A 27,846-nucleotide genomic window follows, 5' to 3' on the forward strand; every position below is an offset into this window, starting at 1 on the left:
ACAGAAGCCCCTCCCCTCCCCTCGCCCAGAGGTGGCGGGGCCGTTGGCGTCACTTCCGTCCAGGCCGGAACCCAAGATGGCTGCACTCTGTCTGAGGTGACTTTAGTTGGGGGTGGGAGTCGGTGCCGGTGGCTCTCGGGAGAGCTGCACTGGCCCTTCACGTCTTGCTAACAGCTGTTTACCTCGTGCCTCGGCAGGGAAAGGACCTGTGGGTGGAGGCCATGCGCTTTGGAAACCTAGAGACCCTTCCCCTCCCCTAGCGGCTCCTGTGCACCCTGTAGAGCTTCGGGGTCCCTGGCCGATTATCTTTTCCTTACTCCTTGCGGATGGGTCGCGGGGCTCTCGCCGCTTCTGCTTTCCCACTTTTTTTTTTTTTTTTTTTTTTTTTTTTTGCGGTACGCGGGCCTCTCACTGTTGTGGCCTCTCCCGTTGCGGAGCACAGGCTCCGGGCGCAGGCTCAGCGGCCATGGCTCACAGGCCCAGCCGCTCCGCGGCATGTGGGATCTTCCCGGACCGGGGCACGAATCTGTGTTCCCCTGCATCGGCAGGCGGACTCAACCACTGCGCCACCAGGGAAGCCCAGCTTTCCCACTTTTAAAATAGTTTTTCCCCACTTCTAAAATAGTTCTTCCCCAGATTGCTCTCGGGGCTGCAGCGAGAGCCGAGCTCCAAGAAAATAAGTAGGTCTAACTTCTCTTATTTAAGGCTTGGGCCTCGAGGAGAAGGATCTTGGTGTACTTTACCTTTGCGTTTTACTCCTGCAAACACCAGCTGCTGGCAATGAGTGGGCACTGTCCCAGTTCCTAACGGGCCCCTGGCAGAGTGCAGGAGGCCTAGACCCCTATCGGGGTGACGATTAGCAATAGCGCCCATAGTGGTTGCTCTGCTGCCCCAGAGCAGCCAGGAACTTCAATTTGTTTATTTTTTTACTTGGTGGGTGAGGGGAATAGATGCCCCAGTTTTTCTCTGTAGTGTCAACTCCTTGTCCAGAGAAATACCCTAGATTGTCTTCCATTCTGAACTGTCCATTGTCGACAAGGCCTCGTTCTCTGCTCAGAGCCTTTCTAGCCATAGCGATTTTAGACACTCTTGGTACAAATCCCAGCATAGTTTCGTGCCAGCCCTATTTTTGGAAACTATTTGTTATGGAAAGTTAGTTTTAATGCAGTTGAGATTTAATTCCTGATTTCCCCAAATGTCTTTTCATTTCTCTTTCCACTTCAGTCACCCAGTGTAAAAATAGACGGACTTTATTTAGTTTTTCTCTGTGTCAAAATGATTCCTCTTGGAGCTGAGATCAGGAATGGTTTATCTTAATCCTTCTTTTTTTCTCCCTGACTCTTATTTACAATTGTGTCTTTTTTCTAAAACGTGTCAGGGCCAGTCTTTCCAGATTGCATCCTTTATTACAAGTAGTTTGACCATAATTGAATGCTTTTGAATTCTTTGATATATCATATTTTAGAAGATGTCACAGGCTTTTTGGTGGAATTAACGTTTAGCTTGTAATGATCATATTGGGTCTAAACAGTTCATTTTAGGAGTTTCATGATTAGCGCTTAGAAACCAAGGATCACTGTACACATTGAGTATGTCCAATCTGTGTCACTTTGAGCTGTGTAGGACTGTCATCACTAGGGTTCATTAGTGGTAGTACAAAACTCTTATGGAAAGGGCACCTTAAATTCTAGGAGCTAGTTTCTAGTTCTAGTAGTGTCACTAATTCCATTTATTTTGGACAAGTCAAGGTCATTGATTGCATGATTGTGGTTTCTTCATTTGTGAATGAAAATAGTGATAACTTGAACTCACTTAAGAGAAATATTGGCTAAACATTTTTAATGCTTGGTTAACTAAGAATTATTAGTTATCACAGTATTGTATGTCATGGCTTTTGAGTAGTGCTCTATGTTTTGTATACTCCCTAAAGTTCATGGACTAGCTAGGGAGGAATAACCAGCTAAGTAGCACAAACTCCATTGGCAGTCAGTCAGGGAATGACTTGCCAAAGCCAAGACCGAGATAGAGAACTAAGCTAAGAACAGCTAGCCTTCTATCTAGTAATGTTCATGCAGCTTAAGCACAAAGCCCCCAAGTCATTAACCCTCCAAACGTTGCTCATCATATTAAATGCTACATGTGAAGCACCTCCAAAAACAAGGTTTAATTTATTTAAAGTCTAAATTCTTAAGACTGCCTTTTAAAATAAGCATACTAATTCACAAATCATTTTTTTGAGCCTCTTCTGACATATTATTATAGGTGCTATAGATGCACAGTATTCCAGTTCTATTCTTAAGGAGATCAAAGTTTAGCAAAGGAGATAAATGGATTAATTAATAAGCAACATAATGTTGATTTAGAGATATGAACAAGTGATGTGGGAGCATGACAGGTGCAGCAGGTAAGGCTAAAGGAGTGGTGAAGTTGCCATTTGGGAGTTGTTGGATCTTGAAGGATGAGTTTATCAGGCTGCGAGGGAGGTCCACTCAGAGAATAGCCTGAGCAAAGGCATGTGGTCAAAAGAAACTGCTCTGTCGGCGGGTAATGTAACATTCAGTGTGGTAGATGTATAAAGGGCTGAAGCGAACTTGTGGGAGAATAGCTCTGGAGAATTGGATTAGGTCATGTTGCGAAGGGCCTTGTTTGACTGCAGTGTGAACCTTATAAGTAGTGGGGAGCTGTTAAAGACTTTCAGGCAGATGATTGATGAAGTCAGCTTTATTTTTCAGTAATTTAACTCTGGTCATATTGAATGATAGGGAAGAGATTGGTGCTAGGAGATCAATTCAGGAGCTCCTGTTATAGTCCTAGTGAGAAATGAAGAGGATACAGACTAAAACAATGGACTGAAGTGTTCTAGATAGTATTGGTAGGATTGGGTGATGCCTTGCATATATATGGGGGGATGTAAGAGAAAAGAAATCAAGAATGACTTACATTGTATCTTTGGAGTCAGTTGGGTGCTCATACAATTAATCAGAAATTTTGTATATAAATGATTGCTGTTCATTGTGTCCTTCAAGGTTATGTAAACATTTTAATGTTGCTGTTACCTCAGACATTTATGAAACTAAATTTTGACATGCCATCAGATCAAGTTTAGAGGGCATACAAGAGAAACTCATTATAGTCACATCTTGTTTTGGACCAAAAATGGATCTTATTCAATTTGATCACATAGACTTGACTTTGAATAACTTTTGGTTTTTTCCAAAAGTGAAATCCATTTTCAGCAGATGAATATTTTTACACTGCAGAGTTTTAAAAAGAATGTGTTATGAATTCTAAAGACCTTTGGGAGACCAGTGAAATATTACTAAATGACATGTATGTGGTATATTGCAGTTTAGAGAGTGCTTTGCTCTACATGTTCTCATGCAGTCCTCCCAACAACCAATAATGTAGGTATTATCAATCCTATTTTATAAATGAAAAAGCTGAAACTCAGTGACTCACTAAGTTACACAACTTATGCAGATCTAGACCTCCAGTCTGGCTTTTTTACTTTGTCCAGTGTTCTTTTTACATTACTGTTGTTGACTCAGTACAGAGAAGAGTTTCAAAAACAATTTGAGCCATGATTACATTTTGGGGGAGACATGTATAATGCATTTAGAAAGGGACAGGCACTAACTAGAAATCAGTTCTGGCTTGTTAATTAAAAATAAAATAAAGAAAGTACTATTACTTTCTAGCTATAACATATAAAGCACTCTTCCTGGGTGGAAAAAAAAATCTTTTCAGGGTTCCTGGTTTCACATGAAAGGCAAGGATAAATGAGATATCTACTCTTATCATATTTCAAATAAGGTTATGCAGTTGTGCAGCTAGTTTCTGTTAGGGCCTTGTGGAAAGCTTACATTGGTATTTGTCTGGGAGACAATAGCACTAGGCAGAGAGTGCTGTAGATTCCAACCCACATCTGCAAACTCTTGCTGGGCAGCCGAGTGACTGGATGTAGCCTGGTGTGAGGAATGCATGCCCTGCAACTTCAGAGTCACAATTACTTCAATTGATTTAAAGAGATTTGTTCCCACTTCTTTCTTTCTGGGAGCCTTGGGTACACAATGTCTGTATTCACCTCTTGCCTCCAAAGCTGGAAAGAGGGAAGAGCTGAAGGAAGTGTTGGTTGGATTATTTTTCCTTCAAATAGTGGGCCCTTCTAGTGTTCTAGTGTAGAGTGTAAGGTTCTTGAAATGTTTATGCATCTAATATCAATGGTATGAGGGACATCATGAGCTTTTTTAGAAGATCATTGGATCTTAATGTGATCTTGTATCCCCCCAGTGCCTTGCACATAGTGTATATACAGTAAACTTCTGTAGAATCTCAATGTATTTGGTCCCAGAGCTTCACTCTGATAACTTTCTCAAATACCTTTGGAAAGATTCGATATAACGTGAGTTAAAGGGGTGTAGTGATCATGTGTTTTTCATAATACCATGTTAAATTAGTTAAAATCAGTTAAATTCTCTTTAGATAGAATGCCTGGGTACATTTTAGTCTCAGACTTGAAAAGCAGTTCCGGTATTGATATATACATTTCAAAAATAGCACCTTTTTAGTAGAAAACTTGTGTTACCTTCTTCAAGTACCTTTTCATGTGGATAGTAAAGAAATCTACATTCTCATATTTTTTGCACTATTATATGACAGCCTTTTTCACTTAAAGTTCATCCGGTTGTCTGGAACTTGTTGGTAGTTCCTAAAATGACAGCTTAACACTTAGGACCCTGCCTCCTCAAACCCCTTGTTCTTTAAACCTTTTAAATTCATCCATTTGCATCAGGTGTCTGCTTTGGCTAAGTTGTATAGTACTTGGTGTTGCCACTGGCTTATTCTGTACCCACCCCCCTTTTAAAATTTTATTTTATTTTTTATTTTATTTTTGGCCATGCCTCATGGCATGCAGGATCTTAGTTCCCTGACCAGGGATCGAACACTTGCCCCCTGCAGTGCAAGCGAGGAGTGCTAACCACTGGACCACCAAGGAAGTCCCCCTCTCTTTTTTTTAAACCCGTCTTTTATTTTAATTATTTTTTTTTGTGGTACGCGGGCCTCTCGCTGTTGTGGCCTCTCCCGTTGCGGAGCACAGGCTCCGGACACGCAGGCTCAGCAGCTATGGCTCACGGGCCTAGCCGCTCCGCGGCATGTGGGATTTCCCGGACCAGGGCACAAACCCGTGTCCCCTGCATCGGCAGGCGGACTCTCAACCACTGCGCCACCAGGGAAGCCCTAAACCCCTGTCTTTTAAACATCACCTCCTTTAAGATCTAGCTTGAAAAAATTTGCTTTCTGTATTTCTTTGTTGAACATTACCAACTCTGATTATTCTTTTACCTTGTATTATTTGTGTTCAGCTAAAACCTTATTTTGCATTTGTGAGTAATATTTGTGATTATTCTCAAGTTATTTAAAGTTGTAGCTTTTCAACTAGAAAAATTCTCAAAGATCCTGATACTGTCATTGTTTTTATCTTATTCCTAGTTTTCCCCTCCACCCGGAGTCTAATACAGTACAAAAATAGAGAAGTTGATATACTGAAGTATGTCTCTAAATGTGTATTGACTGTTGGTTCTCTTATCTTTCAGACGTGTTGGCCATCATTGCCTCCGTGCCCACCTTAGTCCTCTGCTCTGTATCAGAAAGTAAGTTTCTAAATATGGAGATTATTATTATTTAACCTTTTTTTCATCAGGGAAAAGCAGTAGGTTGTTGACTGATATTTTGGGGATATGTATGAAAGCAGGTAATTGTAGATGGTTGGCTGAAAATTTAATGATTGTGGTCCCTATTTTTCTCATCTGGTAATAGAAGAAGGAAGGATAAGAATATATCTGTGTTTTTTCTTAATTTTCCTCACTTTAAGCTTTTCTGCTATATCTAACTTTATTGATTTGCATTTTGGGCCGCTCCCAGGCCTTAGTCTTTATATCTCTTTCTTTGTGCTATATTCATTTCTAGTCTACTGACTTCAACAATTGTCTCTTTGTGGTTCTTTTTTTTTTTTAACATTTAGTTTTAGAAATATTTTGTACTTCCAGGGAGTTCCCTAGTGGTCCAGTGGTTAGGATTCAGTGCTTTCACTGCCACGGCCCGGGCTCAATCTCTGTTTGGGGAACTGAGGTCCCGCAAGCTGTGTGGTACTGCCGGAAAAAAAAAAAGAGATAGTAAAAATATTTTGATAATTTGTACTTTCAGAAAAGTTGGAAGAATAGTACAAGGAGGTTCTGTATACCTTTCACCTACATTCATCAGTTGTTAACATTTTGCTGTGTTTACCTATCACTCTATATATTTTAAGTTGTGCTCTATGAAATTGCCATTTTTGTGGGTCAAAACTGGCCTAGTATTGACAATTTAGTGTGGTTCAGCACAATTTAATTATTGTGATTATTTTCTCTGAATTCTTTGAGATTAAGTTGCAGACATCATGACCTTTTACTTCTAAATACTTCTCCTAAGGGAATTCCCTGGCGGTCCAGTGGTTGGGACTCTGAGCTTCTACTGCAGGGGCTACCAGTTCTATTCCTGGTAGGGGAACTAAGATCCCACATGCCGTGTGATGCGGCCAAAAAAAAAAAAACAACAAACTTCTCCTAAGAACAAGAGCATTATCTTATAAAATACAGTATAATTATACAAATGCAATTATCAAATTAGGCAAATTTAACATTGATGTAATCTTATCTGATATAGTTGTTTTTCAGATTTTCCATTTGTCCCAAATAATGTACTTTATAGAAATATAGTCTACCTGTCCCCCATCCAGGATCTAATTAGGTTCACATATTATATTTAGTTGTCATATTTCTGTAGTATCCTTTAACCTGGAACTATTTCTTAGCCTTCCTGTGTCTTTTATGACATTGACATTTTTGAAGAATACAGGTCAGTTATTTTGTAGAGTGTCTCTTAAGTTAGGTTTGTCTGATTGTTTTCTAATGACTAAATTCAGGTTATCCATTTTTGGCAAGTGTAATACATAAATGATGTATCCTCAGTACATCACATCAGGGGCATATGATGTCATTTGTCCCATTAGTGACTTTAACTTTGATCATTTGAACACAGAAATGTCTGCTAAGTTTTTTCCCAGTATGGAGTTACTGTTTTAACCTTTGCAATTAATAAGTAATCTATGGGGAAATATTTTCTTGAGGGGGATAGATCATGTTTAATATAGGCACATAGAAAGTTAAATTGTTGAACATAGCTGTTTAACAATTGGCTTCAGGGACTTCCCTGGTGGTCCAGTGGTTAAGACTCTGCACTTCCACTGCAGGGGGTGCAGGTTCGATCCTGGTGGGGGAACTAAGATCCCATATGCCCCACAGTGCGGCCAAAAAAAAAAAAAAGGAAAAAGAAAAGAAAAAGAAAACAACAGTTGGTTTCAGCCTAGCCCAGTGACAAGGAAAACCAAGAAGCTCTTCAGAGGTACTGAGTTGAATCCAGTTCTTGATTTTTGAGAACCTAAAAAGGAGTCTTGAAGAGCCAGATGAGAGCAGGTGGTAATGTATGAGATATCACTCATGGCCTGGGAAAAGGGTAACCCATTTATGTAAATGGTTTTGAAATATTATATTTGCCCTGCCACCCAACAAGAAAGAAGTTTAGCCTCCATTACTGGACCTGTGTGTTGGGGGATTGGAAAGAAGAGTTATCCTCTGATATGACCTCATTGGGTGATTGAGGTTATTAATAACTGAGTCAAACTTGGCAGAAAGATAAGGTGAGTGGACAAACATGTTTTCCTAATACATAGGTTCATCTAGCCCAGCTTACCTTTTTATATTTTAATTTTTTGTTATGTGAAAATTTAAACCAAGTTTACTTTTAATCATTTTAAAACCTTTTGGTTTTATTTTAGTGCTGTCCCTTTGGGAACCACAGCCAAAGAAGAGATGGAGAGGTTCTGGAATAAGAACACTGGTTCAAACCGTCCTTTGTCTCCCCATGTCACTATCTACAGGTAAGGGCTCTAGAACCAGGGAATTTAGTAGTAATGGATAAAAGTTCTGGAGGTTGGCGCATAGCGTCCCTGATTATTTCCCTTAGGCCTTTTTTATAACAAGATGACTAAATTCCCTCTTCTGGCCTTAGAAGGGTAATCTAGCCTGCAAAACTACTACTTGGAAGATTCTGGTAAGTCAAAATGTAATTCCTGTTAATTAAAAAAATTTATTTTGAAACAATTTTAAATTTACATAAATGTTGCAGAAGTAGTGCACTGTGTTCCTCTATACCTTTATGCAGATTCCCAATGTGTTATAACATGTCTGAATGATTTAAGAACAAGTGCAGTGATGATGATACCCCATTATTCCTGTATTAGTTTTCTATTGCTGCTGTCACAAGTTAAGTACAAACTTGGTGGCTTAAAACAGCACATTTATCATCTTACAGTCCTGTAGGTCAAACTCTGGCTCATGTCTTACAGGGCTAAAATTAAGGTGTTAGCAGGGTTGCATTCCTTTCTGGAGGCTCTAGGGGTGTTTCCTTGGCCTTTTCCAGCTTCTGAAGGCTGTTCTGAATTCTTTGGTTTGTGGTCTTCCTCCATCTTCAAAACCAGCAATGGTGGGTCAAGTTCTTCCATCCTGTCACTTTGAACCTGCTTCATTGTCACATTTCTTCTCTAACTCCCTCCTTCTGCCAGACCCTTCCACTTTTAAGGACTTTAAGAGGATTATATTGGGCCCATCCAGCTAATCCAAGATAGTCTCCTTATCTTAAGGTGAGCTTATAGCAACCTTAATTTCACCTGCAACCTTAATTCCCCTTTGCCATTTAAGATAAATACAGGTTTCAGGGATTAGAATGTGGACATCTTTCTGCCTACCACAATCCCTTAATACTTGAGTGTGTGTTTCCTAAATTCAAGGAAACTCTCCATACTACAACCATCACAGTCAAAATTAACATTGATCTAGTGTTACCAACTAATCCTCAGATCCCATTCAGATTTTGCCAGTTGTCCCAGTAATGTCTTTTATAGGTCCAAGAGCCAACTCAGGATCATGTATTACATTTAGTTGTCTCTTTAATCTCCTTCAGTATGGAACAATTTTTTAGCCTTTCTGTATCTTTTATGATCTTGACATTTTTTTTTTTTTTTTTTGCGGTACGCGGGCCTCTCACTGTTGTGGCCTCTCCCGTTGCGGAGCACAGGCTCCGGATGCGCAGGCTCAGCGGCCATGGCTCACGGGCCCAGCCGCTCCGCGGCATATGGGATCCTCCCGGACCGGGGCACGAACCCGTATCCCCTGCATCGGCAGGCGGACTCTCAACCACTGCGCCACCAGGGAGGCCCCGATCTTGACATTTTTAAGATGTTTCCCAGTTTGGGGTTTATCTGATGTATTCTTGTGTTTATGCATTTTTGGCAGGAATACCTCTGAAGTGATGCCATGTTCTTCTTAGTGCATCCTGTCAGAGGGTGACACATGATGGTGATATATCCCATTGGTGGTGATGTAACTTTTTTTTTTAAAGATGTATTTATAATTTATTTATTTATTTATTTATTTTATTTATCTTTGGCTGCATCGGGTTTTAATGGCGGCACGCGGGATCTTCATTGTGGTGCACAGGCTTCTCTCTAGTTGTGGCGTGCGAGTTTTCTCTTCTCTAGTTGTGGTGCACAGGCTCCAGGGTGCGTGGGCTCTGTAGTTGTGATGCATGGGTTCCAAAGCACATGGGCTCTGTCGTTTGTGGCACACAGGCTCTAGTTGAGGCACTCGAGCTCAGTAGTTGTGGTGCGCTGGCTTAGTTGCCCCATGGCATGTGGGATCTTAGTTCTCTGACCAGGGATCGAACCCGCGTCCCTGCATTGTAAGGTGGATTCTTTACCACTGGACCACCAGGGAAGTCCCTGGTTGGTGATGTAACTTTTTATCACTGGTTAAGGTGTGTCTGCTAGGTTTCTCCACTATAAAGTTAATGGAAAAAGATGTTGTATTTATTAATTCTTATTTTGTGGGGAGGTACTTTGAGAGTATAATATTCTACTTCTCGTCAGATGTTTACCCATTAGCATCTTTCGATGGTAGTTGCCTGAATCAATTATTACTGTGATGGTTGCCAAATTGTGATTTTTCTAATTCCATCATACCTTGTTTATTACTATAGGGTAAAGCTTGCTTGCTTTCTCTCTCTCTCTCTCTCTCTCTCTCTCTCTCTCTCTCTCTCTCTCTCTCTCTTTCTTCCTTTCTTTCTCCAGTATTTCTAACAGGAAAAACTCTTCTCCTCTACTCTTACGACAGCAACTAAAGGAAAGACACTAATGTTTCCTCTCTACTCTCAGTACTTCTGATACCAAATGTTTTCCCACAACCAATTTTTCAACTCTCCAGCACCAATTGGGTGTCCGACAATTCAGTTATGACACTTACTACTTGGAGTTAACACAGGCCCCCCAGGTTAGGGGCTCAGTCCCACAAGACTGCCTGCCAGTTCGGATGCCAATTGCAAGTCCCAGGTTGTCACCTGTACTTCTGACTAATCAACTATAAATCAAGAGTTTTCACAACACCCTCTGTGGATTCAATAATTTGTTAGAATGTCTCAAAGAACTCAGAAACATTTACTTAACTTTACTAGTTTATTATAACGGATATTACAAATGATACAGATGAATAGCAAGGTGCCCTTTTAGTTAGTTCTATGTCTGGAAGGATCCTGAGCACAGGAGCTTCTGTCCCCATGGAGTTGTGGTGCACTACCTTCCTGTTGTGGATGTATTTACCAGCCTGAAAACTTCCCAAACCCTGTACTTTGGGGATTTTTATGGAGGCTTCAACACATAGGCATGATCAATTATTAACTTAATCTCTAGCCCTTCCCTTCCCAGAAGGAGGTGGGGGTGGGGCTGAAAGTTCCAAGCTTCTGGTCATGGTTTGGTCTTTCTGGGGACCAACCCCCATCCAGAGTCACCTCATTAGAACAAAGATCGCTCTTACCACCCAGGAAATTCCAAGGGATTTAGGAACTGTGTGTCAGGAACCAGAGTCAAAGATCAAATAAAAAGATACTCCTAGCACCCCTATCACTCAGGAGATTAATAAGGGTTTTAGGAATGCTGTCTCAGAAACTAGGAACAGATATTATATATATATATATATTTATGTATATATGGACTTCCCTCGTGGTGCCTGCCAATGCAGGGGACACAGGTTCGAGCCCTGATCCGGCAAGATCCCACATGCCACGGAGCAACTAAGCCCATTAGCCATGACTACTGAGCCTGCGCTCTGGGGCCCATGAGCCACAACTACTGAGCCCGCATGCCACAACTACTGAAGCCCACACCCCTAGAGCCCGTGCTCCGCAACAAGAGAAGCCACCGCAATGAGAGGCCCGCGCACCACAACGAAGAGTAGCCCCTGCTCGCCGCAACTGGAGAAAGCCCGTGAGCAGCACCGAGGACCCAAAGCAGCCAAAAATTAATTAATTAATTAATTTTAAAAATATGTTTATATATATTTTTTCCTATTATTGCACAATTCCTATTTTGCCCAAAGAGTTATACTGTTACTCTGATTTATTTTGTTGTTCAGATTGTCCCAGACTTAGCTAGTGGGAGTTCTTTCAAGATGGCTCCTGTGAAATCAAGGTCTGGGTGCTAGATGTGCTCATTGCTACCAGGATATCATTGCTTCTAGGCTGTTTCAGTAGATTAGAGCTATGAGATATATGTATGAATATACACATGTACATGTGTATATGTGAGTATATACATATGCATACGTACATCTATTTCTGTTAATTTGTCTTCAGAAGTAGCACTGATGGCTGTTATGCTGGTGTCTTCCCAAAAAATCCCTGTAGATCTGCTCCTTTCTAGCTAACTCAGCAAATCATCTTGAGCTCAGTTACCGTCTTTACTTGGGTTCCTGCCAGGGAGGCTGGTCATTTTTTAACCACCTCCACAAATACCACAACCCTTCAGATTTTTTCCAAGCCAGATTCCAGAAATAATTCTGATTGAACAGTAGAAATTGGACATTCTACTAAAACAGAAGATTAATAAGTGATTTCAATCCTTGCTACTTTATGGTAAAACTTATTTTTAAGAGATGAAAGATATGGGGGAGGATTATAATGATGAAGAACTTCTCAAATTATTTTGAGTCTATATTTAAAGCCCTGGCCTTTTTTCACAGGTCATATAACAAACAGTAATAAGCTGATGAGATGAGACTTAAACTACCTTGTTTGCTCTTTGGTTATGAAACTCTAGACATATTTATGGGGAAAAAAATAGCAGGAAACATAGAGCTGTTTCCAAGGTGAAATGTCTGGGAAAGATGTCTGAGATATCTGGAATCATATATTTTCTGTTGCTAACTTTTATAGATTTTTGGAGGTAGCATGGAAGTATATGGTTAAGTTATAGCCCTTTCTGAAGTACTCTTTTTTTTAAACTTTTAAAAAAATAAATTATTTATTTATCTATTTTTGGCTGCATTGGGGCTTCGTTGCTGCACGCAGGCTTTCTCTAGTTGTGGTGAGCAGGGGCTACTCTCCATTGTGGAGCACGGGCTGTAGGCGTGCGGGCTTCAGTGGTTGTGGCTCATGGGCTCTAGGGTGCAGGCTCAGTAGTTTTGGCGCATGGGCTTAACTATGCTGTGGCATGTGGGATCTTCTGGGACCAGGGCTCGAACCCGTGTCCCCTGCATTGGCAGGCGGATTCTTAACGACTGTGCCACCAGGGAAGTCCCTGAAGTACTCTTTATCTCTTAATAAATTAAGTCAGTTTATCAAAGCAAAAGTGTGTATAGGGATTACATTATTAGGAAAACAAGTCATTCTAAAGGACGTTCGAAAAATAGTTTAAAAACTTAGAGTTAGAAACGTTCTTAAATTTTAATTTATTCTTCAACCTCATTGGTTTTAAGACTGCTACTTGGGGCTTTGGATATTCCATTAAGCTTCTGTGGATAGTCGTGTGGGGCTGGCCAACATGCAGATTGCACTGTAGGCCCTTAGTCCTGGATAACCAAAGCAACTTGACTTCAAGGATTTTGCATTTGAAGAAAGGGTGCTGCTTAAAAAATAATAATAATAAAAAAATAAAAATAAAAAAAGTTTAAAAGCCACTATTGTACCTAATGAGTGAATTTCCTCTGCAGTATTTTCATAAATGGATGTCTACCTATGCTTGCACACCTCCAGAGAAAAGGAACTCACTATCACCCTTTTCCAATTTGGGAATTTCTCTTATTATCAGAAAGACCCTCATTTTATTGAACTTACTACAACATATCTTCTGTACAGTGGTTCTAGTTCTACCCTGAACCATATAAAATAGATCTAAGTCCATTTTTTTTCTGACAACCTTTATTGATGCCGAGTATCTTTTTATGTGTTTATTGGCCATTCGTATATCTTCTTTGGAGAAATGTATATTCAAGTCCTATGCTCATTTTTAAGTTGGGTTGTCTTTTTACTTTTTTTAAATTGTGGTAAAATGTATATAACATAAAATTTGCCAGTTCAGCCATTTTTAAGTGTATAGTTCAGTGGCATTAAGTACATTCACATTGTTGTACAACCATCACCACTGTTGATCTCCAGAATCCTCTCATCTTCCCACACTGAAACTATACAATAATTACCATTCCCCTCTGCCCCCAGCCCCTGGCAACCACCATTCAAGTTTCTGTCTGTATAAATTTGACTACTCTAGGTACCTCATAAGGTAGAATCATATAATGTTTGTCCTTTTGTATCTGGCTTATTTCATCTGGCATAACGTCTTCAAGGTTCATTCATGTTAAAGAATGTGTCAGAATTTAATTCCTTTTTAAAGCTGAATAATATCCCATTTTACATATATACCACATTTTCCTTATCCATTAATTCGTCCATGGATTTTTGTGTTGTTTCTATCTTTTGGCTCTTGTGAATAATGCTGCTACGAACATGGGTGTACGAATATCTCTTTGAATCTCTGATTTCAATTCTTTTGGGTATATCCTTGAAGTGGAATTGCCAGATCATATGGTAATTCTATATTTAATTTTTTTAATTATAAATTTATTTATTTTTGGCTGTGTTGGGTCTTTGCTGTGCGCGGGCTTTCTCTAGTTGAGGCGAGCGGGGGCTGCTCTTCATTGCGGTGCGTAGCTTCTCATTGTGGTGGCTTCCCTTGTTGCAGAGCATGGACTCTAGGTGCATGGGCTCAGTAGTTGTGGCTTTTGGGCTCTAGAGCACAGGCTCAGTAGTTGTGGCGCATGGGCTTAGTTGCTCTGCAGCATGTGGGATCTTCCCAGACCAGGGCTCAAACCTGTGTCGTCTGCATTGGCAGGCAGATTCTTAACCACTACACCACCAGGGAAGTCCCTATATTTAATATTTTGAGGAAGTAACATACTGTTTTCCACAAGGGCTGCACTGTTTACATTTCCACCAGCAGTGCACAAGGGTTCCAGTTTCTCCACATCCTTGCCAACATTTGTGATTTGCTGTTTTTGTTGTAGTTGTTTTAATAATAGCCATCCTAATGGATATGAAGAGGTATTTCATTACGGTTTTGATTTGCATTTCTCTAATGATTAGTGATGCTGAGCATCTTTTCATATACTTACTGGCCATTTATGTATCTTCTTTGCTTTTTACTTTTTTGGTGGTATTGTTTGCAGCGTGATGTTAGGTCACTTGCTGAAAATCATATATCTTATGTCTCTAGCTTGTCCTTGGTTAACATTCTACTAAAAGTCAAAAAAGGAAAAAAATTTAACACACTTCAAATCAGTAGATATTTGTTAATTGCTCACAGTGTGCTTGGTACTTTTTTAGGAGTTGGAAATACAAAGATGAATAAGATAAAATCTGTGCTCAAAAGGATCACAGTATTTCCTGAAAAAAAATTTTCCAAAGGGAAATCATACTGGCTCCTAGTGATCATCTTTTCTGTAAGTGAATTTAAACAATCTTGATTTTCTGTGCTTGACTCTTATCTAATGTTTGAAAGGAAATAGTGGGGATGATCTGTCTCTGCTCCATGATGTCTGAGGCCTCAACTAGAGAACACAAGGCTGGGACTGAAATAATTTGAAGATCCGTTTACTCACATGTTTTGGGTTGATTGTGGCTCTTAGAGGGGATTTCGTTTTTCCTTCTACATGGGTCTTGTTACATGATCTTTCTGCTGAGGCTATTTTGGGCTTCCATATTGCATAAGAGAGGGATGGACGAAGGGATTGAGGGATAGAAGGAGGGCAAGTGATTTGGAACTCGTGCAGTGTCAGTTCTGCTGCATTCTATATCTTGAGGCAGTCAGTCATGAAGTCCTGCCCAGAGTCAAGGCGCTAAATATAAATACTGCCTGATGAGGAGTGACAAGATTCTGGAAGATCATGTGAGACTGTCCCCTGCACTGGCAGGCGGATTCCTAACCACTGCGCCACCAGGGAAGCCTAACCATTGTTTTAAAGTTAGGGTAACATTTGACTTTATCACTCCCGTTTTCCATTTCAATATGTCTAAAAGATTACTAGAACAGTGCATATGTTCCATGTGTTAGCTCTTGTGATTTAATTCATCTTGCCAGGAGCCCTAAGTGCACTTGGAATGCTAAGCAATGTCTTATAATTTCCCCACTTTTTTTTTCTTTCAAATCAATATTTGTTCTGTCCTTTTCAGTCTGATAATCATTCTCTTTGACAAATAAAATAGTTGAGCAATCTGCTTTGCACTCTGCCATCCATTAACATAAAATTGTCAACCCCAGTTAGGAGGCTGTCTTTCCCTGAATACAATTTTAAAAGCCCCTTGTTGTTGTCCTTGACAGTTTTGTAAGCCTCAGCTCATTCTGGGTTTTAGTCTCCTGATTCTTCTAATCAAATTATGCCATTGTTCTCCGCTTGTCCTTTGTTATGAGGCTCTTCTTCTGCCTTTTATATTTATCTTGTTAGTCTGAGTTAATGAGAGTGGCGTCTAGCCAGTTTTTTTGGTTTCTTTAGACATTACTCCTTTCTTACTGTGACCATTTTTAATACATAGAATTTCCTTTTGTGGTCCTTTCAACCTACTTGAGTTGCTTCCCTTTAGAGTATGGAGTATGTGGTCTGATTATGCTCAGCATTCTCTGTCTAAGCTGACTTTCCAGGATGAATGTTAACTTTATCCAAAGATGCCTGTTCTTTCCATTTCACTAACCAGTTCCCTCTTGAGCATGAGCACTAGGTCCAGAATGTAGCAGTGTTGGTTGTCCTTCCATGGAAATACTTTGGCAGATAGAAAAATCAGAACATGATTTATTTATTTATATTAATTAATTTATTTTTGACTGTGTTGGGTCCTCTTTGCTACACGCGGGCTTTCTCTAGCTGCAGCGAGTGGGGACTACTCTTTGTTGTGGTGCGTGGCCTTCTCGTTGTGGTAGCTTCTCTTGTTGTGGAGCACGGGCTCTGGGTGCACGGGCTTCAGTAGTTGTGGCTTGTGGGCTCTAGAGCACAGGCTCAGTAGTTGTGGCCCATGGACTTAGTTGCTCTGCGGTATGTGGGAATCTTCCTGGACCAGGGATTGAACTCGTGTCCCCTGCATTGGCAGGCGGATTCTAAACCACTGTGCCACCAGGGAAGTCCCAGAACATGCTTTAAAAAGTGGTTTGATGACAAAGTATTTTAAAACTACTGTGGATTAAGAACATATACTAAATCCAGCAAAATGGGATTTTAAATTTGGGATAGGTAATTTATTAGGGAATGACTGATATGCTCAGTTTGGATATTTTGGGGGTATATAATAAGAAAGATCATGGATGACTGAATGTTATATGAAACTGGATAAATAAAACTCAGGTTTTCTTCTACTTCTGTCTTACGACTGGAGAAATGGAAGGACCCAGGTGGTTGTAATCTAGTGTTTATTTTCTAACTGTATGCAACTTTAATTGATGTTTTTGACCCATGTTCCTTCTTCTTATGAAAGGAGGAGTTTGAGTTTTAATTGATTCCTCCTCTCAGCTCTGTTAGTGATGCAGTCTGGAAAAGGGAGTAATGCTTCTCCTTAAATAAATCACTGTTCTTATTTTCAAATTAGAGAGTGGAAACACAGGAATGTGAAAGCTGTTTGTTTTTGTTTTGCGATAAATGGTTGCCTATTTCTGAAGTGGTTTATATTCTTTTTGCCAAGACGGACTCTCTACTATGGTGTCGTCTATTCCTTTTTTTTTTTTTTTTTTTTTGCGGTACGCGGGCCTCTCACTGCTGTGGCCTCTCCCGTTGCGGAGCACAGGCTCCGGACGCGCAGGCCCACTGGCCATGGCTCATGGGCCCAGCCGCTCTGCGGCATGTGGGATCTTCCCAGACCGGGGCACGAGCCCGCGTCCCCTGCATCGGCAGGCGGACTGTCAACCACTGCGCCACCAGGGAAGCCCTATTCCTTTTTTTAAATTGCTTTTGTGTGTTTCTTTTCAGATGGTCTCTTCCCATGGTGATGTCCATTTGCCACCGTGGCACTGGTATTGCCTTGAGTGCAGGTATGTATGTGTTTTTATGCGCACGTGAACACACAAACACACACACACATACTGCTTTGAAAAACTTTGCTCTTTCTTTGGCTCTTGGCAATGCCTCCTTGGCAATGCCTCCTCAGAAACTTGATTTAGAGAAAATGATAAGTCATTTAAGCTTATTGTTGTTCATTTCTTTAACAATTAATTATGAGTTCACACAATGCTCAGGTTCTTTTCTTAGCCAATTTTTTTTCTTTTTTGAATTCTTTTTCTTATTTTTTCTTAGCCAATTTTTAAATCATCCCTAGCATGTCCTGATAGTATGTTTATTGTCATTACAGAGAACAGATATAGAAATATAATGGAGATAGACTGGCTGACTGACCAAACACAGTCCAAGATTAATCATCAACCTTATTCTTTCAGAAACTCAGTTTTAGCACCCAGTTTTCATCACCTAGAATTGATCAGGTGCAAAAACACTAACTCATTCTCCAGTCTCAAAAATTCTTGGTTACAAATCAGAATGTCTATTTATTTATTTATATAATATGAAATACAGCTGCAGAGTGAGTCGTATGCTGGTCTTAGTGCATCCTTTTCAGGTAGTAAGGTTTATTACAGGTAGGATGTACAGATTATAGTCAGGTTTCTGGAGTCTGATGGATCTTTCCACAGTAGGGAGGTACTTTATAAGAGGATCAGCTGTATTTTAAAAGTTTTCTCTGGCTGGTGCTGGAGACATGGACATATTTTTGTTTTTCATAGTATCCTTTGGGGCCCCTCCTAGGCTTCCGTAGAGTATGTTTTCACTGAAGTGGTCATCAACAGGACGAGTGGCTCAAATATAGGGATCCTGTATTTAGGGAGCAGCTGCTGAGACACTGGAGAGATTATCCAAAACTAAGTCTCTGCTATTCACAATTAGATTAGTTTTGTTGGTAAGCAAGTAAAGATAAGAATTCCTATCTAAGATCCGATGTTATCATTCCTATGTTACCATTCCTTAGGTTATTATATAACTTGTAATTATTTTATTTGCTTAGTTTTTATAAGTCTGTCTCTTTTATTAGGCTGTAAACTCTTTATAGAGTAGGAACTGCATCTATCTTATTTACCTTTCATATCCTCTAGCACTCAGTAGGTGCTTAGTTAATCTTTATTTACTAAATGAGTACAACCGTGTAAATCACTTTGCTCATAGTGGTCATTTCAGATATGTTCGTTCCTTCTAACTTCTAATTAATCTCCTGTGATGCATTAGAAATTGGATAGTGATAATAATAGCCTCTACCCTCAAGGGTGAAAGAATCTAAGGAGTAAGACAAATAAATATTTATAATGCACTGTGATAACTTTTTAATAGAGATATGAGATCCCAGAGGAGAGAACAACTCTTCAGGAATTGGAGAACTTGAAAGAAGGATGAGTAGGAGAATTCATGGAAAGGAGGTAGAGGAGGACTTCCCAATGGACAGACTACCTTATGCAAAGGCACAGGGTTTGGAAGGAATCCAGAGTCCTGGATAATGATAACTAGATCTGCTTGTTTAAGCGTTGTGTTATGGGAGAAGCAGCAAAAGATAAGACTGGAAAGCGCACCAGACAATAAAGGACTTTGACTGCTGTGCTGAGAAGTTGGAACTTGATCCCGTTGACCATGGGAAGTCATAAAAGGTTCATGTTCTCATTTGGCCTAGACAAATCCATGATTAGGTATTTATTCAGACAGTAGAGATTTTATGGCCAATATATAAATTCTGAAAAGCATGTTGAACTAAAAAAGCATGATGACACTAGTTTGACTTTATATAGAATTTATTGAGGAAGACCTTTACAAGCAGTCCTTTAAAAGATGGAGAGAGAAGGCCAGTAACACTCTTTCATTGCTTAGATTCTGTAGGGATTAAAATACTCATGATTTTTCATAGTGACAGACAGTATAAAAATCTAGGTGAAATTAGGTAAATTGCTTGAGAATGACAGGTACCTGAAGCTGCAATGTGAATGAGACTGGGAAAGGGTAATCAAGATGCAACATACAACAGTAAAAAGAATGAGATTCAAAAAAGAAAATATGAGTGCCAAACAACAGATATTTTAGAGGAATACAGCTATAAATAAATTGTACAACTAACTTGAATGGGTAGAAGAATGGTCCCGAATGTTTTGGATAGTCTTTAAAAACAGGTTAGATTGGAGAATCAGAACTTCAGTGAAAGGTCACTTGACTGTATAGGCAAACCTACTGCTTAGGCAGTCGTTTCTTTTCTAGAAAAGCCAAAGGACTTATATGTATATAAAGTAACTAATGGAACTCTGAAATGACTGTTTTTTTCGTCTGGGCTTTTCATGAGATGGGACCAGAGTTATTGATTCTCCAATGTGATGTGTTATACCCTCGTCATTCCTGACTGAGGCAGTTTAGAGAAAGAGAAAAGAGCATAAACTTTGGAGTTAGATCTGAGTTCAATTCCAACTCTGTCACTAACTAGCTACTGTATCATCACTTCCTTTTCTGGTTATAATAATGCCTAGTTAGGACTGTGAGAATTAAATTAAATATATAAAATTCGAGCTGTAAATCAGGGTTCCCATGACCCCTTCCTCAGGTTTGATAATTTGCTAGAAGAGCTCACCATAACTCAGGAAGACACTTTATTTAGACATACTGTTTTTTTTTTTTTTTTTTTTGCCATGTGGCTAGTGGGACCTTAGTTCCATGACCAGGGATTGAACCTGTGCCCCCTGCATTGGAAGTGTGGAGTCCTAACCACTGGACCGCCAGGGAAGTCCCAAGATGTACTGGGTTTTAAAATAAAGGATCAACTTCTTTATTTTATTATTTTTTTAAAATTTGCTTCAGAACTTTTTTTTTTCGGCTACATTGGGTCTTCATTGCTGCACTCAGGCTTTCTCTAGTTGCGGCGAGTGGGGGCTGCTCTTCGTTGCAGTGCACGTGCTTCTCATCGCGGTGGCTTTTCTTGTTGCGGAGCTCAGGCTCTAGGAGTGCAGGCTCAGTAGTTGTGGCACACGGGCTTAGCTGCTCCATGGCATGTGGGATCTTCCTGGACCAGGAGTCGAACCCGTGTCCCCTGCATTGGCAGGCGGATTCTCAACCACTGCGCCACCAGGGAAGTCCTCAACTCCTCTATTTAAAAAACCAAACGGGGCTTCCCTGGTGTCGCAGTGGTTGAGAGTCCGCCTGCCAATGCAGGGGACACGGGTTCGTGCCCTGGTCCAGGAAGATCCCACATGCAGCGGAGCGGCTAGGCCCCTGAGCCATGGCCGCTGAGCCTGCGCGTCCGGAGCCTGTGCTCCGAAATGGGAGAGGCCACAGCAGTGAGAGGCCTGCATACCGCAAACAAAATAAAACAAAACAAAACAAAAAAAACAAAAAAAAAACCAAACGGAGGAGATACACAGGGCAAGGTATGGGGGAGCAGAGAGGGGAGTGTGTATGGAGCTTCCATGCCCTCTGTGGGCACACTACTCTCCCAGTACATCTTTGTGTTCAGTGACCTGGAAGCTGTACAAGTCCTGTAGTTTAGGGGGTTTTATGGTGGCTTCATTGCCTAGGCAAGGTTGATTAAATCATTGGCCATTGGTGATTAGCTCAATCACCAGCCACTCCCAGGTGTGGTGGGGTTGGGGGAGGGATGTGGACAGGGAAGGGGAGGGAGGTATGGGACTAAAAGTCCCAATCCTCAAATCATGCCTTGCTTTTTCTGGCAGCTAGACCCCATCCTGAAGCTGTCTAGCCGCCCGCTCCCCCTCCCCCCAGCTACTAATTATCTCATTAGCATACAAAAAAACTTTCCTTTCACTCCAGAGATTACAAGGGTTTTAGGAGCTGTGTGCCAGGAATTGGGGGAAAAAGACCAAATACGTATTTCTTATTGTATCACATCTTCAAACAAGGAATATCAGTATCAGTAAGTTAATCAGAAGCGATTTTGGCCAAAGCTTTCCTCTTTACAAATGAAAAGTATATGAGAAGAAATTAAATATGAAATTTCCTAAATCCTCCTCTGATGTCTAGTGTACTGGAAGGCAGGAAATAGCCTCTCCTCCTAGAACCTGAGTGCCTAAGGAGGGACTCCTCTAACAGCCAAACAATTTAATTTATGAAAACAAAGCCACTGAAGCTGTCCCATCTAATCACTAAGAAAAATTAAATGGTGCTTTCACTTGGCTGCCAAGACCAACTTCAGCCTGTTCTTCTGCAGTTAAGTGCTACATACGGAACTGTGCGGATTGTCAGTAAGTCCTGTTGCCACTTCCAGAAGCCATCATAAGTTCTTTCAGACACTTCTTCCCAGCAAGCCTCTGCAGATGTCACTGCCAAAGAAAATGAAAACATCTAAAAGGGACTTGGTGGACCTGTCCAAATGATGATTAAAACTCAGGTTGGCAGTACCTGATTGCTGTCTTAACTAAAGTGTTGTCAAACTAATCTCATCATATACTCTGCCTGTCTGCTTCCCTGCAGCCTTGTGGGGCGGGGGGGCGCGTGGTGGGCAGGAGTATTCATGCATTGAGGGAAAACAGAGCATTTCTGAGAAGCATTTTCTCTTCTGGTGACAATCAGTTTTTCCAGGTCATCCCCTCTTGACAATTCAAGGACTAAGATATGGAGTAGGAAGGGCTGAGAATGAGATTTTTAGCTACAAATGATCAGACATTTTCTGAGAGGTAAAAGATGAAATATTCCAACTATTAATGTAAGTAATAATCACTACCAGGCCTGTATTAGGAACTTTATATATATGTATTTAATTTAATTCTCACAGTCCTAAGTAGGCATTATTATAAGCAGAGAAGGAAGTGATGATATAGTAGCTAGTTAGTGACAGAACTGAACTCAGATCTGTCTTAACCAAAGTTTGTGCACTTCTCACTCTCTCTACAGTGCCTCTGTCTGGAATGACTGGGATTCCTAACATATGACATATCACATTTGAGAATCAATAATTCATGTCCCATCTTACAGAAAGCCCAAGAGAATAAAACAGTAATTTCAGAGTTCCGTTAATTACTTTATAAATCTGTAAGTCCTTTGGCTTTTCTAGAAACAAAGCTGACTGCCTGAGCACTAGGTTTGCCTGGTCTCTCACTGAAGTTCTGATTCTCTAATCCAACTTGTGTGAAGGTCAGTGTGGAACAGGAAATGAGCATGGTAATGTCCAATTTAATTTCTGAGGTTTGAGATGTATAATATCCAACAACATGTTAGTAAGTAACTGGTTATTTAAGAATAAAAGTTTTTTCTTTCCATTTACAAGGATCATTTTTTTCACATAGCTACTAAATTGTTAGGACATAAATATTTAAGTTGTTTGAATCTATCTACTTAATAAACAGAACTGTTAGGTTTTTCTTTTGGCTTAGGGGCATCATGAAAAAAATTCCTGAAAACACTGAGGTAACATGGAACTGAGATATCGTTTGAGAAGGTTTGGGAGGAAGATATGACCCAAGAGCATTCAAGGATCTTTGACAGCCTGCATAGATAGGAAGCTAGACGATCACAGGAGCTCCCCACTATCCTCTGAATTTCAGTGCAAACCTGAAGTTCCAAAACCTCGACAGCCACACATGTGCCTCAGATACCAGGCTCAGCTCTGATCTGTGCACCAACTGTGACAGCAGTCTACTGACTGAGTCCTCGGAACAGCCACTCAGCAACACTAGCCTCTAGGAGACCAGGCTCTGATGTGGCTGCCTTATCCTAGGGTGTGAACAGCATGTCTTCCTTCAGCCTTTGCTTCTCCTATGAATGCTATAAAATTCTGACGCATCTGACGTTTCGTCAAAGAGCTGCAAGCCATGGTAGTTATTCTCAGCACCAGCATTCTTCCAGACTGATGGAGAAATGGATGGCACCCAAAAGTTTTTAATTTTGATGAAGTCCAATTTATTATTTTGTTGCTTCTGGTTTGGTGTCATATCTAAGAAACCACTGCTAATCCAAGGTCATAAAGATTTACTCCTATGTTTTCTTGGTTTAATGGTTTTAGTTCTTACATTTAGGTCTCTGATCCATATTGAGTTAAATTTTTGTATGGTAGAGATTTGAGTGATTTAAAAATTTTTTTCATTCTTTTCCTTGGACTGAATGTACTATTATTTTTGCTTACTGAGATGATGACATAGATGCAGCCAGAGGTGGCTTCTAAAATGATGGGTGAAGTTTTTATAGAGAGAGATGTTGAAAGAAGGAGCAACATGCTAAAATATATGGCAAATTTAAGAGATTAGGGTCGGATTCCAAGTAGCATATCTTCCACTGCGAATGTGAACATTAGTTTAAATCTTTCCCATTTTAAAATGGTTTAGAATTGTGTGAAGTCCTAGGGCTGTCATAGAACCCAGTTTTATGTGTTAAATTGGTTGTAGCTGGTGTGATGGGCTTACTTTGTTTCTCCTCAGGGGTCTCTCTTTTTGGCTTGTCAGCCCTCTTGGTCCCTGGGAGCTTTGAGTCTCATTTGGAACTTGTAAAGTCCCTGTGTTTGGGGCCAGCGCTGATCCACACAGCCAAATTTGCACTCGTCTTCCCTCTCACGTATCATACCTGGAATGGGATCCGACACTTGGTAAGCTGTACATTTTCTGGGTGAAAGGAATGGGGAGCCTGGAAGGATTTTCTCTTTCCTGGTCTGGGTTTAGTGTGCTGTTCTTAAAGTTAGTTGTGCTGGACCTTTGTTCAGGGGCCTCTTGAGGAAAGCTAAACTAGATGCCCTGTGCATTGCCAGGTAGCCCAGCTGGTGATGTAGCTTAGACTGGATGTAGGCCTGGCAGATACTTGCAGGGTCTCAGTGAATTCTTTTAGTTTCAAGAGGGATGTTACTAAAAGAGACCCATGAAGCCAAGCCATACATCTGGCATAGAAGGCATATTTATCAGACAAATAATAGTTACTGCTTTCAGTCTAAACTTCCTGTCAACATAGAGTGACAAATTTGGCTGGATTCAAATATACTGATGTTTATTATCTTGATATTGAATTGTGTTAACTGCTTTTGTTTTTTGTTTGTTTTGAACTATTAGAGAGAATGGGGCCAACTTTAACAAGCAACTGGGTGCTAGGATCCCAATATTGAGTTTAGGAATCTTTTGATAGCCTGAAATCTGACCATGTTGCCTCCTACATGACCTTGGGGTCAGTTCAAACTGGTGTCTCCTTCTCTTTATTAAGGAATTAAAGCTTAATGAAACCTGCCCCAGGTCAGAGATGAATCTCTCCTATAGCATTTTAAGATTTATATATTGTGGTCTCCCTACCCCTAGTCTTGCTTCCTTTCCCAGGAAGATAATTACAGCTTCATTCTTTCTGGTTTTCCATTATTTCTCAACCTAAGCCATCTGTCAGTTGGATGCTCTTGCCTTAATTTGACCTTTCATAACTTCCACATCAGAGCCTAGAGATAAGCACTTTCTGAATTGTAGTCTGGTCCAATAGACAGTTTAATGGAATCAGAAGAGTGAGAGACTAAATGATCTATTAAATTAAGTGTATCTATCAACTGTTCCCTGAGGCAGTGTTCAGTTTGATTCAAAATGACTTCACTTCCCTCAGGAAGAGGGGATGGAGAGGGAGGGCATTTCCATTAATGACTTCTTATTCCACAGAACAAAGCTTTCCAATGGAATCAGCTGATCAGCTTCCTTTGTTGGCATCCTGGCTCAGGCAGGGACTTGCCATATATTTGCTTTTGTCTCAGTATGGGGGGAGGGAAGGGGAAGAGATTTTATAAAATGTCAGAACTCAGTCAAGGCTTTTCTTAATCCCTTAAATCTGCTTTTGTTTGTTCTTTTAGCAAGTCCTGGCTCTGAGTGTGGGACAGGATTTTATCTGTTCTCTGTGACAGTCCATAGTTCTTGCACTCTGAGCTTGATAATTGCCTTGCCAGAAGATCTAGTGGGGGAGTGGAGGGTGGAATTGATATTAAGAGAGTAGGAAGTGACAAGGTCTCTGGTATGCTAGAGAATATTGCCCCATCACCACCACCCAGTAGGACTCGATTTTTTGGTAAAACACTGTGCCTTTATAAGCAAAACAGCTTTTTGTGGAATCTGTTTGACTCCTAATCTTATCTAGGTAGAAGCTCTTTGGCAGCTGAGGTAGGGGCATCTTCTCATCTTGATTATTTTGGGGGCTCTCTAATTTTTCTCTGAGGCAATCCTAATTTGTTCAGTTTTACATTCAGGGTATAGGTATATGTGTGTGTTGAGACAGTCATATGTGGGAAACGTGAAACCTGAAGACTCTACTTTTGCCCTAGGGAATCTTTTAGAGTACAATATGTTAATGTCCCTAGGGCACAAGAGAGTCTAGATCAGTATTTTTTAAATTGTGTTTTTTTGACTCAATGGGTAGAAAATCAATTTAGTGGGTTGCTACCAACAAAAAAAAGAAATTTAAATAGAATACAACATATAGAATATAACACACATGGTAATGATAAATATTGCTTATTGTTTCATGAACTTTTATATATTATATATTTTATATATATACATACACACACACACACGCACACATACATATGCACACACACACTGGGTACTGATTAAAAAGATATTTCTTAGTTGGGGGTGGGGGTCACAGTCAAAACAAAATTGAGAAATAGTGTTCTAGACCCCAAAGAGTATTTTAAAAAAATATTAGTCCTGGACTTCCCTGGTGGCACAGTGGTTAAGAATCCGCCTGCCAATGCAGGAGACACAGGTTTGAACCCTGGTCCGGGAAGATCCCACATGCTGCAGAGCAACTAAGCCCAAGTGCCACAACTACTGACCCTGTGCTCTAGAGCCCATGAGCCACAACTACTGAGCCCTTGTGCCACAGCTACGGGCCTAGAGCCCATGCTCCACAACAAGAGAAACCCCCACTTGCTGCAACTAGAGAAAAGCTTGTGTGCAGCAATGAAGACCCAATGCAGCCAAAAATAAATAAATAAATAAATTTATTTTAAAAAAAAATACTAGTCCTCTGCTGGACAAATGTTCCTTCTCAAAGGGGATTCCATACCTGGTTGGCTATACCTAGGAAATCATGTATATTATATCCCCATTTTGGAGGTTAACAGTGTGCGTTAATAAATTGTTTGAGAAGTCTTGTAGTTAAACTTTTACCAAATTAATTTGACCACAGAACTTTTTTCCCCCATGTAATGCCTTTTAACATTCTGAGGAACTAGTTTTTGAAGAAACACACTTTGGGAAACACTGATCAGTTTTTTTGTCACAAGAGAACGTTTTTATCTATTCATTCTGGAAGATCTTATGAGCTGAGGATGGATCCCTTTACTGTCATTGGGATAAGTGGGTGGTCGTTACTGTATTGTGGGTTTTGAGGAAAGTGAAGGTCAGGAATAAGGGGAGAAGAGGTTTTCTCTAGAATCATGCTGAGAGGAATTGCCTGTTCCTAGGTGGAGTTCCTTTCTGAGAAAGGAGTTGTGAGAGTGACCAGGACCCTGATTGCTGAAAAAAAATTTTTTTTTCTTATTTCTACAGATGTGGGACCTAGGAAAAGGCCTGACGATTTCCCAGCTATACCAGTCTGGAGTGATTGTCTTGGTTCTTACCGTGTTGTCCTCTGTAGGGCTGGCAGCCATGTGAAGAGCCGACGTTCCCAGCATCATCTTCCTACCAGTTATTGCATTGACCCATCTTCCTGTTTGTTACTCTTATCTTAAGCCAGGGCAAAGTTATCTTGATTTGTTTAGACCCTTTTGTGCTTGCAGATCCCCTTGGAGCTCAGCAGTAAGAGTACCTTATAGAACCAGAGTAGTGGAAAAGGATCCAGTTTTCTCCTTATTTCTAAAGATGGAATGACTGTAAAAACTCCCCTTTCCTGCCCCCAGCTTGCAGCCTACTCTGGGCCTGGGAGCCCTCATTCTCTCTCCATATTAGGCCTTGATTTGTGCTGAGGGTCAGCTTTTGGCTTCTTCTTCCTAAGACAGTGGAAACAATGCCACTCTGTGGCCTCTGCCATGGGGACTGGGAGTGGGGCTTGGGTTGCCACTGCCTGTGGGTTGCTGGCTTAAAGGACAATTCTGTTAATTGGTCAGCCCAGGGTCTTTAACACCCACACAGTGTGACTGAAAGAAGAGGGGTGGGGGTGGAGGGCAATTAGCCTGTCCTGGCTAGAGGGAGATGCAGAGAGTAAGTTGGCTCTTGGAGCACATGCTTTGGGGAGAAGAAGATATATAGCTTTTGATGCAAGAGGAAGATCCAGAAAACTATCATTGAACCTATTAAGGATTATTTCTCTTCCTTGCATTTCCAGAAAAACCAAGCCTCTTATTGTCATGTTTTCTAATCCAAATTCATGTGACAGCTTTTTCTGAAACAGAATTAAAATTATTATATTGTCT

The 27,846-nt window shown here is 40.6% G+C and overlaps 1 protein-coding gene across 1 annotated transcript; it reads left to right on the plus strand.

Moving 5' to 3' along the window:
* Positions 1 to 11: 11 nt before the first annotated feature.
* On the plus strand, positions 12 to 27,845 carry SDHC (succinate dehydrogenase complex subunit C). The gene is made up of 6 exons (XM_082613756.1): positions 12 to 96; positions 5,595 to 5,651; positions 7,874 to 7,975; positions 17,427 to 17,488; positions 23,897 to 24,060; positions 26,984 to 27,845. Exons 1-6 carry the CDS (start codon positions 77 to 79, stop codon positions 27,086 to 27,088), a joined length of 510 nt encoding a protein of 169 aa, XP_082469882.1. The 5' UTR covers positions 12 to 76; the 3' UTR covers positions 27,089 to 27,845.
* The last annotated feature ends 1 nt before the right edge of the window (position 27,846 follows it).

Source organism: Mesoplodon mirus (assembly GCF_964341445.2).
Source record: "Mesoplodon mirus genome assembly, chromosome: 3".
NCBI lineage: Eukaryota > Metazoa > Chordata > Mammalia > Artiodactyla > Ziphiidae > Mesoplodon > Mesoplodon mirus.